Consider the following 17,195-nt stretch of genomic DNA (forward strand, 5'->3'; position numbering starts at 1 on the left):
GAGGACAGATAATCTTTTTCAGGATTGCAGCTCTTGGGGGGATGAAGAGAGGTTGAAGAACTCTTGTTCTGGCAGACTTCCATGCTAGGTTGTGTTACTTACCCATGAGAAGGGAGGTGGAAGGTTACAGGTGTGCTTTTCACTTTTCTTCTTTTGCTTACAGTCCTAATTTCAGACTTTTGTGTTAAAAATAGAGCAATTGCACAATCAAATTCCCTCCATGTGTCCCTGTTTTGCCAGAGCAAATAGTAATTTGCTAGAAAAGTTCTCCACGTAAAGCATGACTCTCCCTGAAGATTCCTTCTCTTGAAGGCCACCAGTTAATTGTTTTGGCTGTGTTTTCACATTACACTTTGCAGTGCAGCTTGCTCCAAGTGCTTTTGTCACAGAAGGATTGTTTGTTTGTAAGATGATGTTTACCATTTCACTTCTACACTTTTAGATTGCTGGCTAGAATTCTGTTTGCTTTGGTGGAGTTTGTTCTTTTCAAGCAGTTTTGGCTCCTAGATCCCTTGGGGACTGCACAGCAAAGCATGTTGCTGAAATTTAAACCTCCATTTGCTGAAGTCCACACTGAGTGTCTTAACATTTTACCTGCACTATGTTTCTGAAACTCAAATAAAATGAATTTAAAGTCAGCAAAATCTGTGAATTCCAATCAAACATTACACTTCTTAAGCAGAATTGGAGATTGTTAATAGGCCTTTTTGGAAGAAACTTCCCGTTAAAAGCCCCTGTTGCTAAAGTGATTTTGAAAGCTGGAGTTGCAGCTGTTGACCTTTAGAACATAGAAAGTTTTGCTTTTAGAGAATCTTTAAACTGCCATCAATGGCAGAATCCTCACGTCTCAATAACCTGAAATTTTATGTGGACATCCAGAAACGTATCCATGTGCTCAGGTTAGGAACCTGTTCCTTTTGGATTGGAAGACATCTGAGAAACTCAGAAGAGATTTACTCAGAGTGTTTTGCTGAGTAATTACTGAGTAGAGTAATTTATTTGGTATGCATGACTCTGTTTTCAAGTGACAGTGTGTTAAAAACGTGCTTTAACCTAATACAAACCCAGTCAAAATGGTGCCCTGGAAATTAAATGGTGTGATGGTATCAAAAGGCAATATTTTGATGATCTTGAGTCCTTGTTTTGAAGGGAAAAATGACAGATTTGGACACTATTATTTTAATTCTGGGGCTGTTTTCCTGAAATGCAGAATTTTGTATCTCCTCATATTTCAGATTTTCCTGAAAAACTTTAATATGAGGCAGCAGAAAAAAGGATGTAGAAACTCTTGGAATTGTATGCTGGTGTCAGGGCCATGGGTTGTCAAACAGATCTGAATGATCTGTGGGAAAGCACAGTGAGTGCTTTCAGGAACTTCCAAACCAGTCAAAGTCTTCAGATTGAATCTGAACCCAAACAGAAACATTTGCAGCAGAAGTCCTGTGGCTACAGCCCATTTCTTTATGTAGATCATGTGCTTAAGTGGAGGAGGTGAACCTGACAGAGCACTCCTCCTAACCTTCCTTCACTTTGCTGCTTCACCAGGAATTCATCCCACTCCGACAACCCCCAAACCCCAACCAAGCAAGCCAAAGAAAGAACCTCAGGAGATGCAAAGTGGCCTTGCAGGGCACTGATGCTGGTAGGCAGTGATGCTGGTAGAGAATTCTGTTGTTGAACTCCCAGCGTACCAACCATGCACACTGTTACCTGGTGATGTGTGTGTGCTGTGATCCATAAACCTGTCAGAGGCAGTGCAGAGGACAGGGTTACTCAAACTCACTTTGCTGGAGCCCGTGGAAGCCCAAGAAGGGCCCTTTTCTGGTATGTGGAGCATTTCCAGCTCCAGCTGTCTCTGGTAGAAGTTTGTCCTTGCCCCAGGCTCTTGTGTCTGTGTTGCTGTCACTCTCTGGGGTTCTCTAACAGGTGTGGTCTTGTGCTTTCCTTAGGTGCATAATGACTGGCATGGCATCGGGCAGCATCGTGGTTTTCTACAATGATTTCAATCGTTGGCACCACGAATACCAAACCAGATACTGATCTGCAGAGAGGCAAAGCTGAGCGCCGCTGCAGGCAACTCTTGTCAGAAGCAAACTGAGCGCAGCCTCCCTCGGTGTCTCCCTAGAATAGCTATCCTACACCTGAATGTAACTTCAATTTGCTGGAAGAAGCAACCTATTTTTTAAAGTTAATTGCTATTTTTGTAGACCTTGCTTGACTTTTTTGGGGGAAGGGCAAAGAAGCAGAACAATGGCTGCTGGGTTCTGTAGTTAAAAATCTATATTTTTAGGCATAATGAGAAGTCTATTTTGATCCCTATACGTAAAAGAAACCTAAAGTAAAGATGATTAAAATTCCCACTCTAGCTATGTTCAGAAGAAGTGGGGTTTCCATCTGAAGCTTTTATCTGTAACCCTGAGGAATATGTGATTTTAACATCATGGAAATGAATAATTATATGTGGGGAATCCAATCTGTGCTGTCCGTACCACACTTCGCCTCATACTTTCCCAAGTGATTGTACTGCATCAGCACTGAAGTTGCTGGGAATCAGTGGTAATATTTAAATTATGGTTAATGTAATTTTAATCTTTGCAAATCATTTCCATCAATGTTCTTATTCAAGCATGTTTCTATGTAGGCCTGGACAATTAGTCCTTTCTTTTTCTTTTTTTTTTTTTCTTTTTTTTTTGTTGTGTGTTTTGTGCAATTGGGAAAGAGAAATCAGGAATAGAGTTTGTGTTACATCAAGTGTGAATCCTTCTAGTTTCTACCTGGCATCTCCTTCAAAGCACACCAAAATCTGGATTGTTCCTCAAAAACCAGAAAGGCTGTTTTGAAGACTTTAAGGTCAAATCAGAAACCCACAGAGGTAGGTGGGTTGTGATAGGTTCAAGTACCAAAGCACACTTCTGCACTACAGGGCAGGTGTCAGCTGGTGCAGAGCCTTTCTAGCACAGCAGCAGCACTGACTTGCAGGTGACTTGCTCTCCTCTGCAGCACGAGGCCTTGCAGTACTGCCGCACATGGCATCTCCCTTTCCTGCTGGAGTAACCAAATGTTGCATTTTGCTGTCACCAGATCCAGTCAGATAGTGCCCAGCCAGATTCATTTACCTCTCTCTTTTAGGAAACGAAGAATTCTTTATACTAAGGAACAATTTAAGTTATTTTGGTGTTGCACAAATCAACTTTTCTACAGGATTGCTGTGCAGAACTCTGTGAAAATGTTTGTGAAGAGAAATGTTACTGTTTTGTAAGTCTGTATTGCATAAAAACCTCCTTTGTATGTTGTGATCTGAGTTGAAATTTACATTCCATGTCTGTGTGATGCATACATTTCTCTAGCTGCCCACTTAGAGCAGTCCCTGGGTTTTCTACGCATTTAGCTACTGTCTCTTTTAGTAATGATTTGGAATGAGCAAATGCAGTTTGAGTGAAGAAATGAAATAAAATTACATTTGTAATTGAGAGCTTCTGTGGACTACCAGGTTGTTGTGACTTGATGTATATTCAGTGTGTGTTGACACCAGAGGAAGTGCTGTGGCCAACAATTTGTGCAATGGCAACCAAGTTTGCTTTCTGCAGCTCTATACTGATGTGGACTTGGTGGCATCAAGAGCGTTACACTTTTGTTTTGTGTAGCAGAAAGATGATCTGGTTAAGACAGGGATAAATTATAGTTGTCATGCCTGTGGTGAGTGCTTAGGGTATTCAGCAGAAACATTTGTTATGCAAAAAGTTTTCTTCACATTTTCATAAGTCTAAGAACACTCCTGGCCTTGTATCAGAAGAATCTGAGGGAAATTGCTATACTCTGCATTTGTCTCAAGCCAGGCCTGGAGTCCCTAGGCTAGCTAAAGGAAAACCACCCAAACACAGGTATGTTTTGCCAGATATAAATCCCCAAAATCTTCTCTTTCTGGTCTCCTGCTTGAGTTAGAAAACATCTGATTATTGATAATCACTTTGGTCTTAGAGCCAAAATGTTTCATGAGGAACTGATTTGTTCTAGGAAGGGCCCTCACTGATTGTGAGATGCTGTCCCAGATTGGCAGCTCAGCTGTCTCTGTGCTTGCCATCCTGAGCTGCCTCCAGCCAGTGCAGCCTGGTGTTTTGCACATCCCAAGTGCTGCAGCCCGCCTGTGGAAAAGGACATTCCCACCTTCTGCTCCGTGAGCAAGCCCATGAAGACACCTCCCAGTCTGGGCTGCTTTGGTGAGTAGGACATACCCCTCCTTCCCTGGGTGAACAAATGTACCTGGGGCATTGCCAGCCTTCAGTCTTGGCTCTTTGTGATGAGGTGGCAAAAAAAGGGTTAACTTTCCACCTCTTCAGCTGTTTTTGTTAGGCTCTCCAAGGCAGCACCTGTGCCAAATGGACTCGTGGGCGTTAACCTGCAGCCGGACCTCAGCTAGCTGCTATTTGCGGGAGGTTCCTGAAGAGAGAGAGCCGAGTCCTTTGTTTCCTCAGCACTCCGGCAGAGCCTTTCTGAACGGCTGAGTCTGCACTGCCTTCTGTTCTGGTAAGTTCAGGTGGAGTGGTGCTGGTTGGAGGTGACGGCAGCTGGAGGGCAGCGTTTGCTGCTGCCAGGAGTGGGGCTGGTCAGCAGCACTGCTGCAAGTCTGGTTTGCGGGCAAATGCTTGGTGCAGGTAGCCTGAAAATCCCTTGTGTAGTGTGAAAATTGCTGATCTAAATGCATAGGATCTGGAAAGAGATGATGGTGTGGTCAGAGCAGGGGTTTTCTGAAGGAAGTTTGTGGTGTGGTGTTACTGTAAGAAAGGTAAATGAATGCCATAATACTTCTGAGGAGGTTTCTTCAGTTCTTGGCTGTGTTATGCTGTGTTACCAGAAAGCCTCTGCACCTGGAAAGCCTCCCAGGTGCAATGTGTGTGTACTTATTCTTGTGCCTGGTCCTGAGGTACTCTTAGTAGTCCTCCACCCGTCTGCAGCACTTTGTTCCTGCTAAAACTGGTGGTTTAGAATTTAGCAGAATAAATGCCTGAATGTGATACTAGAGAATACAGAGTTACCTGTGGATGTTCTGCTGATGGAGGTTTTCATGGACTAGGAAAAGGAGAGCTTAGAACTGCAGCTGTTTAGCCTGGAGAAAAGGAGGCTGAGGGGAGACCTCACTCTCTACAACTCCCTGAGAGGAGGTGGGGGTTGGTCTCTTCCCTTCAGTAACAGGGTAAGAGGAGTTGAAAAAAGAGAAGAAAAGAAATGGCCCAAGCTGCACCCGGGGAGGTCGAGGTTGGGCATTTGAAGAAGCTTCTTCACTGAAAGGGTTCTCAAAGCCTGGTACAGGAAACCTGGGGTGGGGGTGTGTGTGGTTGAATGCCCATCCCTGGAGGTGTTTCCAGGAGGCAGAGATGTGGTCCTGAGACTCCTGGGTTAGCACCAGCCTTGGCAGAGTTAGAGAATCGTTGGACTGGATGAACTTAAAGGGCTTTTCCAACCCAAACCATTCTATGATTCTATCAAATGTAAATGTAGAGCGTTTTATACCAAGGCCATTCCCAACTGTGCTGAACTTACCCCAATGAACCTGTCACAAAGGCAACTCCACCGACTGCTTGTAGCCTAACCCTTCTGTCAGCTTCAGACACATCATGGTTCAGACCTTTATTACCTTTCTATGCCACGATGCTGTATCCATATCTTTCAGCTCTGCTGTGGCCTGAAGTTATCTGTTAGCACTTTTTGGTCTATTCAGTGATGTACTATTTACCTCTTCAGTAGGAGTTAATGGATGTTAAAAGTTATAGGAAGCCCTCTGAGGAATTTTAGGAACTCTTCTTAACTTTTTATCAAGTTAGTAGGTATCTAACTGTTCAGTCTCTCCAGAGAGGTTCTGACAGCATTTTCCCTGGCAAAATAAATCAAGTTCTCAAATTAAAGAATGACTTCTTGGTTTGTTTTTTTTAATGAAGAAAGTTTATTGCAGGTCTGTCTTTTACAGTTCTAGTAGAAAGTATGACTAAGAAAGAAAACAAGCTATGACCAACTGGTAAGAACGAGCAAAGGAAAAGAAGCAGCTGAATACATACTCTAGTGAACTAAGCATTATGGAAAGGTAAAACCTCATCTAGCCTGTGACTGCACATTAAGGATGGCTGCTCCCCAGTCCTTGTTTCCAGTGCCTGCACCAGGTGAAGAGGGGGATAGCACTGACAACCCTGATGGCTGTTGATAGCAGCTCTTTGAGTAGCTCACCCTAGAACTAGCAACTGCTCCATTTATCCTAGCTGAGAGAACATGCAGCAGGCTTTCCGTTCACAAGCCCAAAGTCATTTTCTTTTCTCTGATAGGTAGTCTGACCCTGGAGAAAGGTGTGAACGGACACTTGTGGTTAGGACTGGAAACAGCTAGAACAAAATGTCTTCCCTGGCTTTGTCTTTGTCCAGTGCTCACGTTTACATCCCAAGTCACTTCATTTAAATTCATATCATCTAAACACTACCCTGTGGCCTGCAAGTCAGGGAACAAACTCGATGCAAACCCAACCATCCTTGCCTCTGCCTCCAGTGCTTGTCTCATGGTACAGTTAGTGCACTAAAAAACTGCTTGTGAAAGCTTGCTTCAAGTTCAGTAGAAACTTAAAATAGAGGCATTGGAACAGAAGGTGGATCTCCATTTTCTTCTCGTCTTTCCCACGTCTCTGAGAATCCTCAGCAGCAGAGCAGGGCCTGCTTATAGGGGTGAGGACAGGTTCAGTGTTTCAGTGCTCATACCAATAGGGTTAGGCTGTATGAAATGCAGTCAATTGACACAGATAATCTAAACATCATCCAGCACTGCCAAATTCCTTCCCCCACCGCTGTCCTCAAGGAGAGCAGAGTCTGCCTTGGGCTTACCATGGGAGGTGCTGGGGGACTCACAACAAACTCTCCTGTGGAGTTCAGAGAAATGGTGGCCAGAGGGCAGGGAGTTTCAGCTGGGTTTGGTTTCCTCAGTCTTAAGCACCAGGCTGATCCCCAGCAAACTTGGGAGATCCTGAGGCAGGGAACGTGGGGATCAGAGTGGCTCAGAAGCAGAAGGGAAGAGAGTCTTGGATCCAGCCAGGCGAGGATCCTCGGCCGCAGCACTCATTGCAGAAGCTTTCTCCGTTCCAGCTCTACCAGCGTCCTGACAGCGCTTGCTGCAGAAAATCTGACTCTCTTTATCTAGAGCTGTGTTCTACAAGCAAACAAACCAACCCCAGACAAGGTATTAGAACAGCAGTTAAGTCAGAGCCCTGCCTTAAGGGTTAAAACAATCTACAGACACTGAGTGCATGCATGAGAGCCAGAAAAAAAGGAGAAATAACATCAGGTATCTCCCCTATCAGTAATTGTAGGGTTCTGTGCTGCTGGCTTGGGAAAACACAAGGAAAAGTTACCTTGCAGACAGACACTTGTCAGGACAGTGAGAGGTTAATGTTTTGTCTTGCAAGTCTGATGTGGAAAAAGTATGCTGTGAGTGGTTATGGGGTGGCAGGAACTCCTCACCTGGACTGTCAGCAACATTCTGTGCCTGTGCTGCTGCAGACACAAGGTGTCAGGCTATCAGAGGGAAAGCTTCATCCTACATTGTTGGGACAGAGGGGATCTGTGTGAAGGGGACAGGTGAAAACCTAACCATTTTTTCTGTCTGGAAGAAGGTCTGCTTTGCTGTTCCTTGTTGGGATTAGGCAAATGACCTCTCATGAAGGTGGCATGGTAGCAGAAATTGATTTCTGAATAGTGTATGTGTCCTGGGCTGCATCCCCAGCAGCATAGGCAGCAGGTGGAGGGAGGGGATTCTGCCCTTTTGCTCCCCTCTGTTGAGATCCCATCTGCAGTGCTGGGTCCAGCTCCAGAGCCCCAGCAAAATTATATTGGAGCTATTGGAGTGGGTCCACAGAGCAGGCCACAAGAATGATCCAAGTGCTGGAGCACCTGTGCTACGAAGACAGGTTGAGAGAGTTGGGGTTGTTCAGCCTGGAGAAGAGAAGACTCCAAGGAGACCTTCTGTGGTGGCCTTTCAGTGCTTAAAGGGGCCCAGCAGAAAGCTGGGGACAGACTTCTGAGCAGGGCCTGTTGTGACAGGACAAGGGGGCATGGTTTCAAACCTTCTATCAGACTACATACAAGGAGGAAATTGTTTACACTGACAGTGATGAGACCCTGGCCCAGGTTGCCCAGAGGGGTCACAGATGTTGTGACAGGACAAGGGGGCATGGTTTCAAACCTTCTATCAGACTACATACAAGGAGGAAATTGTTTACACTGACAGTGATGAGACCCTGGCCCAGGTTGCCCAGAGGGGTCACAGATGTCCCATTCCTGGAACCATTCCAGGTCAGGCTGGATGGGGCTCTGAGCAACCTGCTCTAGTGGACTCCTCACATGCAACAAGTGACAGGATAAGAGGAAACGGCCCCAAGTTGTGCCAGGGGAGGTTCAGGTTGGATATTAGGAAAAATTTCTTCCCCAAAAGGGTTCTCAGGCACTGGCACAGGCAGCCCAGGGAGGTGATGGAATCTCCATCCCTGGGGGTGTTTCAAAGAGGCAGAGATGTGGGCTAAGGGCCATGGTTTACTGGTAGACTTACTTAGCAGAGCTGGGTAATTGTTGGACATGATGACCTGAAAGGGCTTTTCCAGTGCAAAGAGTCTGTGGCTCTGAGATGAGCAGCTGAACTGTACCTAGGCTAGGACCTGATAAGCTGTGATGTGCAGTGGTTTTATCACTAGCAAAGCATTTCCTCTTTTGTTTGCTGGGAGAAGTGCTATGGAGAAGAAATCCAACAGGTTTCTGCATTTTCAGTGGCAGGGTAAGTTATTTAACAGGGAAGGGAGATGCTTTCAGTTAATGCTGGCAGTGATTTTTCTCCTGTGCTGTTCTCACAGCAGCTTCTGAGAGCTGTCACACCTTGCACGTAGCCATAAAGAAGAGGTAATGACACCCAAGGAGGTCTGAGGAAGTAAAGAGGAGCTGGTTGTACCAGTGTCCTACCAGGCAGTGTTACAGCTGCACTCCCCCAGCATGGTCCCCAAACGTGGCCCATGGTCCTGAGCCTTGGGGGTGTGCTGAGACAAGGGCTGTCCCTGTGATTTGAGTGAGATACTGGGAGGGACTGGAGAGCCTGGTGGTGGTGGGATTGGCAGTCTCTGCTGCTTTTGGGTTCTCCAGGTCATGGTGGTGACCCAGGTTAGTTGTTCTGGAGAAAATAAGGCTCCAGGAAGATGATCTTGTGGCCTTTCAGTACTTAAAGTGGCTGATAAGAAAGATGGGGACAGACTTTTTTGGAGGGCTTGTTGATGGCTTGATGATCTTAGAGGTCTTTTCCCACCCTTGTGATTCTGTGCTAGCAGAGCTCAGAGAAAACCTCTTTGTGTATTAAAGGTTTGCCTTTGCTGGTTTTGTGCAGCTGTAGAACTCTTTCCACTTCAGACTGGCTGAGTTATTTCTCCTTCCCTCTTGTTCCAATGGAGAATGTGTAGTTTGGGTGCAGCAGAACAAAGCGTCGCCGTTAGTACGTACCAGTGCCTTGGACCTACTCAGAGGAAAGCAATGCAGGCGTTGGGAAAGGCAGAGAAAGGAGGGAAGCAAGGGACAGAAACTAGACTTACTTTAAGCAGAACTAACACAATTGCAACAAATAGAGATTTACAGAACATTTTGAGATTGACCAAAAAAGTAAATTAACTAAAAAATAAATCAGTACTGAGCTAAGAGCAACATGCTTTTAGGGAGCAGGGGAGACTCCTGTGCAACAACACTGAAGTAGGTATGTGCAGTTTTACTTATCTGCCATAGGATGATACTATCTGCATTGGCCAGATGACAATATTGGAATGAGGTGGTGCTAAAAAGGGATTCCAATACATGTGCAGGTGGGCTGAGAGCAATGAGCTGTAATACACGAGAAGTACAACACTCTGCAGGTCTGCATCTGGATGTTTTTAAGCAATGAGTGCTGGTGCAAGTGAAGGACTTGGTAAGTGTCAATGCTCTAGACAAAGCAGGGCAAGAATAACAACGTGGAGGTTAAACCCTCAACAGAGCACAGTGTTTTAGACAAGTCACTTGTCCCTTCAGTGAGAACTTTAAGTCATATTCAGAGGTTATTTTGCATTTACATCCTTCCATACCTGTTAGAAGGAATTAAGGCAGGAAAAGGGCAACTGGAGAGCTTTACTGAGGTGTGCTTTCATGGCTGGAGGCATGTCAGTAGCTAACAGCATCAGAGAAAGCCCCACGCCAAGAAGAAGCCAGAAGCTATGCTGTGTCAGAGGTTTGAGGCAGGCTTAAGTGGCATGCAAGTTGGAGAGGGGCTGAGAGTTAGAATTCAAACTGCTCTTATTACATGTAGTGTGTTTTATACCAGTGTTCAGCTTCAGGCTTATCCATAGTCTCAACAGTATAAAGAATGAAGCTCTGAAGTGCCTCTCAAACTGTCAAGTCAAACTGTCAAATAAAATGTAGACAACAGGATGAACCTAAAATCCATTTTCTGACTTCTCTATTTTTACATCACCACTTTTTCTACATCTAAGTCTTTGGCTTATTTAGTTGCCAGAAAAGTACTTGCAAAAGCATGTATCTGTGTGCAGAAACAAGAATGACTTCACCTACTTTCAGAGAGTGAAAGGATCCTTTGCTAGCTTACGGGGGCTAGACCTGGAGAGTCACTAATGCTAACGGGGAGAGGTGGAAATCGCTGTTATGGCACTAGCACAGATGGTTTTATTCTTCTCAGTAACTGAAGTGTTTCTTAGTAACTGCTTAGTAACCATTTTTCTTAGAGGATCTTCAGTTACCAAAGAACAATAAACTCAGTTACTCTGTATGCTGGGTCCGTCCTGGCATCAGGCAAGAAAGGACCACAGGAAGAAGAGAGTGGCAATTTGGTCTCTGTAGCAGTTGTATGGCCTCCGCACAAGGGACTGGTCCAGTTGCAAGTGCACCCCTGAGCACTGAGAACAGGAAGCTTCACTTCCACTGCCATGACTCACATCTCTACCTTCTGGAATTAACTGTTTGTGTCAGTTCAACTAGAGGCCATCAGGGTTCCCTTGTGTGCCTGGAGGAAAGTTCCCCATTAGGGAACAGAAAAAACATATCAGGATTTAGACTGGGACAAAATGAATGTGGTACATATTCAATACTAGAAGAAAAGTTTCTGGGCAGGATGCTCAGGGTCAAGCAATGCTTGGTGGGGAAAAGCCTGCTAATTAGGTGATCAGGATGATTAAAAAATAAGACAGGTTTTATAATGAAAGATTTCAATCATTAAGCTTCATTCCAGTGTCCAACTACTTGGTGCTGACATGTTTCTGTTTCAGGCTGGTTTCACAGCTTAGCCAGCAGGCTGTGGCAGGCTGGGTTGCTCTCAGGTGAGGATAGACAATCCACACTAAACACAGCCTAGAATTAGAGACTAATCTAGCTTGGCTTTTGCTATTCTTGCACCACACAAGCTCCTAGAGCACTGATAGGAAGGTATGTAATGTGTAATATCAAGGGAGAAAAATGTTAAATTCTCTTACCATGATGACAGAAACCCCAGCAGACGTGTTATTTTGCTTGGGTAAGGTGTTATTAAAGTGCTGCTTCAGTTTACCTGTTACTTCAGCTTGCATATTATTCTCCTGAGAAGCATCATCCTGCACAAGGATACACACAATATGGAAAAAAAACACCCTAAATTATGTTTGAATGTGACTCAGTAGAAGAGTTTTCCAGTGTCCTCAGGTGCCTCCTGCTTTTTAAAGCAAAGTATTCAGACAGGCAGCCCGAAAGTGAGTGCACCCTGCTACAAGAGATGGGTAAGACAGAACTGCAGAGGACAGGAGCATAGCGACCACAGCTGTGTGGATGAACTTCTATTTCTCACATCACTAAGTGACACTTAGACTTTCAGTCCATTGATTGTCCCACAATTTCAAGCTCCAAGTTTGATTTAAAAATAAAGTGATTGAAATAATGTTAAAACCCCCATGTTTAGCTGTAAAGTAATACTCTGAATCATGTCCTGAGGGTGGAAACATTACACAGGAACATAACTAGGTTGGAAAGGAGCCGTTGTGCATTGACACACTCATTAGATTGTTTGAGGGAGCTCCAATGATCAGTCCCTCTTCTAAAATGTATTTGGAAATCACCATTGTGTACATGGACATTTGTGTTGATCAATCAATGAACTGATGTTGAAGCAATAAGCAACACGCTTTGGTGTTCCCCACTGCTGCTGCCCCAAGAGATGATGGGTCTAGCAGCTTCGTGCCTCTGTTAAATTAGGTATTTTAACTGTTAGTTTTATTTCTCTTACGAAGCCTGAAATGCTTTGAGAAGCAGGAGATTGTATTTTAAGTAGCACTGCAGCAAGCAAGAGGCCAATGTGCACAGCAGTGCTTCCACAGACATGCTTCCAAGAGGAATTTCCCAGGCTGAATGTGAAATAACAAGAGAAGTGGCCAGGTCACATCTGCCTGCCATGGTCCAGCAGGGTTACAGCAACCCCCAGCACCTTCCAACCCCTCACTCTCCTCTTTCAGAGCACAGAAGCTCTGTGGTGCTGAAGCAAACTTCAGCCTCTTGCTGTCCTCCTTTCTGTGGAAATGGGACTAATGGGTCAATAAACAGGAATGGGTGCAATAGAAGAGTATTGCTACTTCTGAAACCCACACTTTAATGGTGAGATTTACAGATTTAATACAGAATTAGAAAGAACAAGGAATTTACTCACTGACACCCAGGGATGGCTTAGGATCTGTGCTGCTGTGTAGCGGGCTTCAGCATTCACATGTAACATCAGGCTAATCAATTCCTGTGTTAAAAAAAAAAGAAAGGACTATAAGGGGGGGGAAAAGGAAGAAGAAAAAAAAGAGAGTTTAAGGAGAGTGGGAAAGGATATTATAATGGAAAATATTGCATCAAGTTCTTGGTGCAGTTTTCTTGCTATCTGGGTGGAAAAAAAAACCCAGCTTACAGTGATACCAGGACCAGTGACACCAGTGTGACTTCAGTGGAACCAAAAACTTTCCCTTTAGGTTTAAAAGTGGTGCTAGACAGTGTATTTCAGATCAGCTTCCTTATTGTATTCATGTTTCACTGAGTCCTTTGAAACCAGCTGAAAAGGAAATGTTAAAGTGCATGCAGTCCACATAGCAATGATTTTTCTTTCAGAGAGTGACAGGAGGGGAACATTCAGAGAGACACTGATTTTATAGCTGAAGCACTGAGCCTGCTCTGGCTGCCCATGGTTAAGTACACGGAAGAGCATGTGATGGTCACTGAAGGCAGCTGGCATTCTGCTGCACTTTGGCCCTCAGACAACAACATGACAGTCTGCAAAACCTGAGCTTTCATCACACATTGCTGAGCTAACCAAATAAGCAGAGTAAGAATGTTCTGAATCGTTCCAACAGAGCATGCAGGAACAGCGTTTCAGACTGGAAAGTGTATTGCTACCTTTGCTGAATCAGTGATGTTATCCCAGTAGGGAGAAGGAAATTCCAGCTTCCCAACAAGTATCTGATCAAAGAGGTCTTCCTGAAGGTTGTTTTCACTGTAGAATAGCAGCAATGGAAAAAGAGTGCGAGAAACAGAATTAGAAACCAAAAAAGAATTTAAAAGAACTACAACGGAAAGAAATCCAAAAGAACTAAAGGGAAAGCAAAAAGAAATCAAATAATTTTTAACTTGCTTTGGGGGTGGAACAGCAATGATGTTGTATCAGCTACTATAAATACATCATTTGCAAGGGGCAGCATTTCTGGGGTGCTTGCTATAGCTTCGGGAGTGATGAGAACAACAAAACCCTGATTTATTGAGGTGAAAAATATATATGGAGGTGAAAGGACTTTCACTGGAATAGAGACTGCATAGCTGACATGGTAATTTTTCTATATTTGTTTATTATTGTGTTCTTTTCAAAATATTCTGGTGGGTTTTAGTTTAAAACTAAGTATTTTGATGCCAAAATAGAGAAGCAGCCAGACCATGCACAACTAACTGACAAGAGTATGCCAATTCCTACTCCTGCCCTAGGGAAAACCATTGCATATCCATTCCAGTTTGGACTAGAACTCATACCTGCTGTGACTCTGAGCAGCAAGAATGGCGTTTGCCAACTCCGTCACTCATACAGCACTTGTCAACACGGCTGACAGGCTGGAAACGCAACATGAGCAAATTCTCCCCCCATTAGCCTCCATCCAGCGCTCCACGCAGCGAGCTGCTGTGCCCGGACAGCAACACTAGGGGGCAGACCACACACGCACATGGGGCCGGGATGGACGCAGACAAAGGGCACAGGAGCGATGCCCTTGCCCCAGCGGATCTCACGCACAACACTGAGCCAGATGCTTCCCTACAAAATTAATAAAACCGATCCCACTCCCAAGAGCGACATGCGAAAATAATTATGAAAAAAGGCACAAAAAGGTAAAGAAAATGTGCTGGTCTTGTGATTTTTTTTTTTTTTTTTTTTTTTTTTTTTTTTTTTTTTTTTTTGTTCCCCAGGATGCCTCCTCCAAGGAGATAGGGTAAGGCTTGTTCAGAAGGGACTTGTAGTTCTTTGCTGGTTTCCATATTGGAGCTACAGGCCACTCACCTGCGAAAAGGAGGGAAGCCACATAGCAGTATGTATGTGATCACTCCTGCAGCCCAAATATCCACCTTCAAGCCATAGCTGAGAAAACAAGACTGTGTTACTTGTGCTGGCTTCAAACAAAAACTCATCGCAGACCAACAGCTGATTACCCTCACATGATTTTATACTGAGAATGTGAGTTCCCTGCTGATGGTGAGGAAATGGAGTTTGTACCTAAGTGTCATTTTACTTGGCATCCTTCAGCCTTTAGGAAACCACAACAACATAATTTGTCATTGATTTTTTTTTTTTTTTCCTTCTTCTTCTATAAGCCTCAAGGCTCTCCAGGGTCTTCTGAATATACTCAGATTCAATTCAATGTCAAGGTTTCCCAACCCAGAACCACTAATGATAGACAAGGATGTGCTTTCTCCGTTCCCATCCTGGAGTAACCAGCTCTAAGGTTACCCTGTGTTGCTAAGCAACAAGGATGATACCAATTCTCCAGTCTCTCTAGTGAATATCACAGGGAAAAATAAATGCACTTTTCTTTTACAGCTCAGAAATTAAAACACTAGAGGTCAAGAAGAGGTCTTTTTTCCTGTTATACATTCAGTTTGTCAAAATGCAGAAGATGCCCTTTGATGTTTGAGCTCACTGCAGCTGTGAAATGCTCCTCCACATGACAGAGGCCCTGAACAGTGCTTGAAACCCTCCCTCACGAAGACCAAATTCAGCATGGTCAGAGCTGTGGAATGGAGGTCTAGGTCTAAAGGGAAGCCGAGTTGTGAAATTCTACCATTTTACAAAATGATTTTACATTTATGCAAGAACCTGCTAAATACAGAAAAAAATCAGATAGATTAAACCCACAGATATGAAACCACACGTGTCACCCAACAGGATCTAATTAGAGCTGCTCTCTTCCAGTATACGTTGGTCTCTTTCTAACACACACACTGTGTTTGACTTCTCATTGCCCCCCCCTAGCAGCTGCCACAGGTGGTACAGTGGGCACTGGATGGTGAGGAGGGACAGGGAACGTAAACTCCAGCGCATCACCACTGGTCCTAGGGAGATGGTAAGGAGGCAAAGGTGAATTCTGGTGCTGCCTGTCTTCCCATAGATGGTTTGGATGACAGAAGATGGAGGATCACCTTACTAGAGCATTCTAGTTCTTCCAGGGGCTTGCTATCTCCCATCCCTGGAGATATTCAAGGTGAAGCTCAAGAGGGCTCTGGGCAGCCTGGTCTAGTGGAGGATGTTCCTGCTGACTGCAGAGGGGGGTGGACTGGATGACCTTCAGAGGTCCCTTCCAACCCAGACCATTCTGTGATTCTGTGAAAAGTAACTGGTGACAAGACTTGTGTCTGAGTCATCCTCACCCTGTCTCAGCAATGATTTCTGGAGCCACATATGTGGGGGTACCACAGACAGTATAGAGAGGTCCTTCGACCACAGTCGCCAGTCCAAAGTCTCCTAGCTTCAAAGACTTGGATCCATCTGAGTATTCACATACCTAAAATCAGCAAAATAAAACCAAAATGAGGAAGAATACATCTGGATTCTTTAAATCCTTTGGAAAATAATTAAAAAGCATCACATAGGGAAGATAGGAGAAAGAGTAACTTGCAGAGGCCTGCAGGGAAAGAGTGAACTGGTGTGGCCAGCAACTGCCACAGTGCTGCTGAGGCTGCTGTTCAGTGGAGCTGTCTGCAGCTATGTAGGTCAGACCATGACAGAGGCTCAAAGAGACAGAGGAGGGGGAAACAAAACCCAACTGTAGAATGCTGAGTTTTAAATCTATTAATAAATAAATATAATACTCCCATCTGATTGGGGTCTAGAGCTGAAAATGGAGTTGGCAGCTACAGTCAGATTTGTTTAACATCTGTCATGAACTTAGCATAAATCTGGCCAGTTAGCATATTGGGTATTGCACAGGCAAATGTCTTCCTTAAGCTTAGTCTGGGCAAATTCAGTACAGTAGTGAGAAAGCTGACTGAGAACTGATTAGGTTTCTGTGCAATCCAAGGGCATCTTACCAAAAGCCTCACAAAGAATCTAAAGCATCTTGTTCCCTGTCCTTTTGGTGATGAAAGAAGGTAAATTTAATGGATAGCAAAATTAATTCAAACCAGACCAACAGCAAAGGAAACATCCCCAGTAAATTGATCTCGATTTTGTTCTTAGTGAATGTTTATGTTGATGTGATTTCAACAGGATCTGGTTCCTAAAATGTAGGACTGCAAAGTCTCCAAAATGAGTGGATTTGGTTTTCTCGAACAAGTGAATACTGCTAAGGCATTTCCTTCATTCCCCTGTGCAGTTCATTGTTAAAAGAAACAGTTTTTCTCCTTGTTGTATCAGCTTCGTATCTGCAAACACTCTCACAGAGTTTGTATCTTTAAATGTGTGACTAGGAGAAGGTAGTTCAGACAACTGATGACCCTGTGCAGGAGAATCAGCACCTTGCAATTACAGGGAGCTACTGATGGGAGTTGTTTGCATTCAATACCAGTCTGGTATCTTAACATTCTGCCACTGTCAGTCACAGTGAGTAAGATTTGCATCAGCTGAGTAATCTCTTTAGGATTTCTAGGCAGAAAGGACATTTGTGCCTATTTATAACT

At 44.3% G+C, this 17,195-nt stretch overlaps 2 protein-coding genes across 8 annotated transcripts in view; one reads left to right on the forward strand and one right to left on the reverse strand.

The window, feature by feature from the left end:
- Nucleotides 1-2,048, forward strand: part of LRBA (LPS responsive beige-like anchor protein) — a 352,375-nt gene extending 350,327 nt beyond the window's left edge. The window contains exon 56 of the mRNA XM_054392204.1: nucleotides 1,950-2,048. Within this exon, the coding sequence (XP_054248179.1) occupies nucleotides 1,950-2,040 (91 nt within the window). The 3' untranslated portion in view covers nucleotides 2,041-2,048. The remainder of the gene's footprint in view (nucleotides 1-1,949) is intronic.
- Nucleotides 2,049-6,759: 4,711 nt separating this feature from the next.
- The window catches only part of DCLK2 (doublecortin like kinase 2), a 56,823-nt gene continuing 46,387 nt past the window's right edge, over nucleotides 6,760-17,195 (reverse strand). For 6 of the 7 annotated variants that reach the window (XM_054392443.1, XM_054392447.1, XM_054392446.1 and 3 more), the window contains 6 exons: nucleotides 15,948-16,081; nucleotides 14,584-14,661; nucleotides 13,440-13,536; nucleotides 12,715-12,795; nucleotides 11,516-11,632; nucleotides 6,760-7,179 (listed from right to left, as the gene is read on the reverse strand). In XM_054392443.1, coding sequence (XP_054248418.1) covers nucleotides 7,018-7,179; nucleotides 11,516-11,632; nucleotides 12,715-12,795; nucleotides 13,440-13,536; nucleotides 14,584-14,661; nucleotides 15,948-16,081 — 669 coding nt within the window. In that variant the 3' untranslated portion in view covers nucleotides 6,760-7,017. Of the gene's footprint in view, nucleotides 7,180-10,375; nucleotides 10,434-11,515; nucleotides 11,633-12,714; nucleotides 12,796-13,439; nucleotides 13,537-14,583; nucleotides 14,662-15,947; nucleotides 16,082-17,195 lie in introns of those variants that run through there. The other variant, XM_054392448.1, reaches the window with a different exon arrangement.

Source organism: Indicator indicator, chromosome 25, assembly GCF_027791375.1.
Source record: "Indicator indicator isolate 239-I01 chromosome 25, UM_Iind_1.1, whole genome shotgun sequence".
NCBI classification, from domain to species: Eukaryota; Metazoa; Chordata; class Aves; order Piciformes; family Indicatoridae; genus Indicator; species Indicator indicator.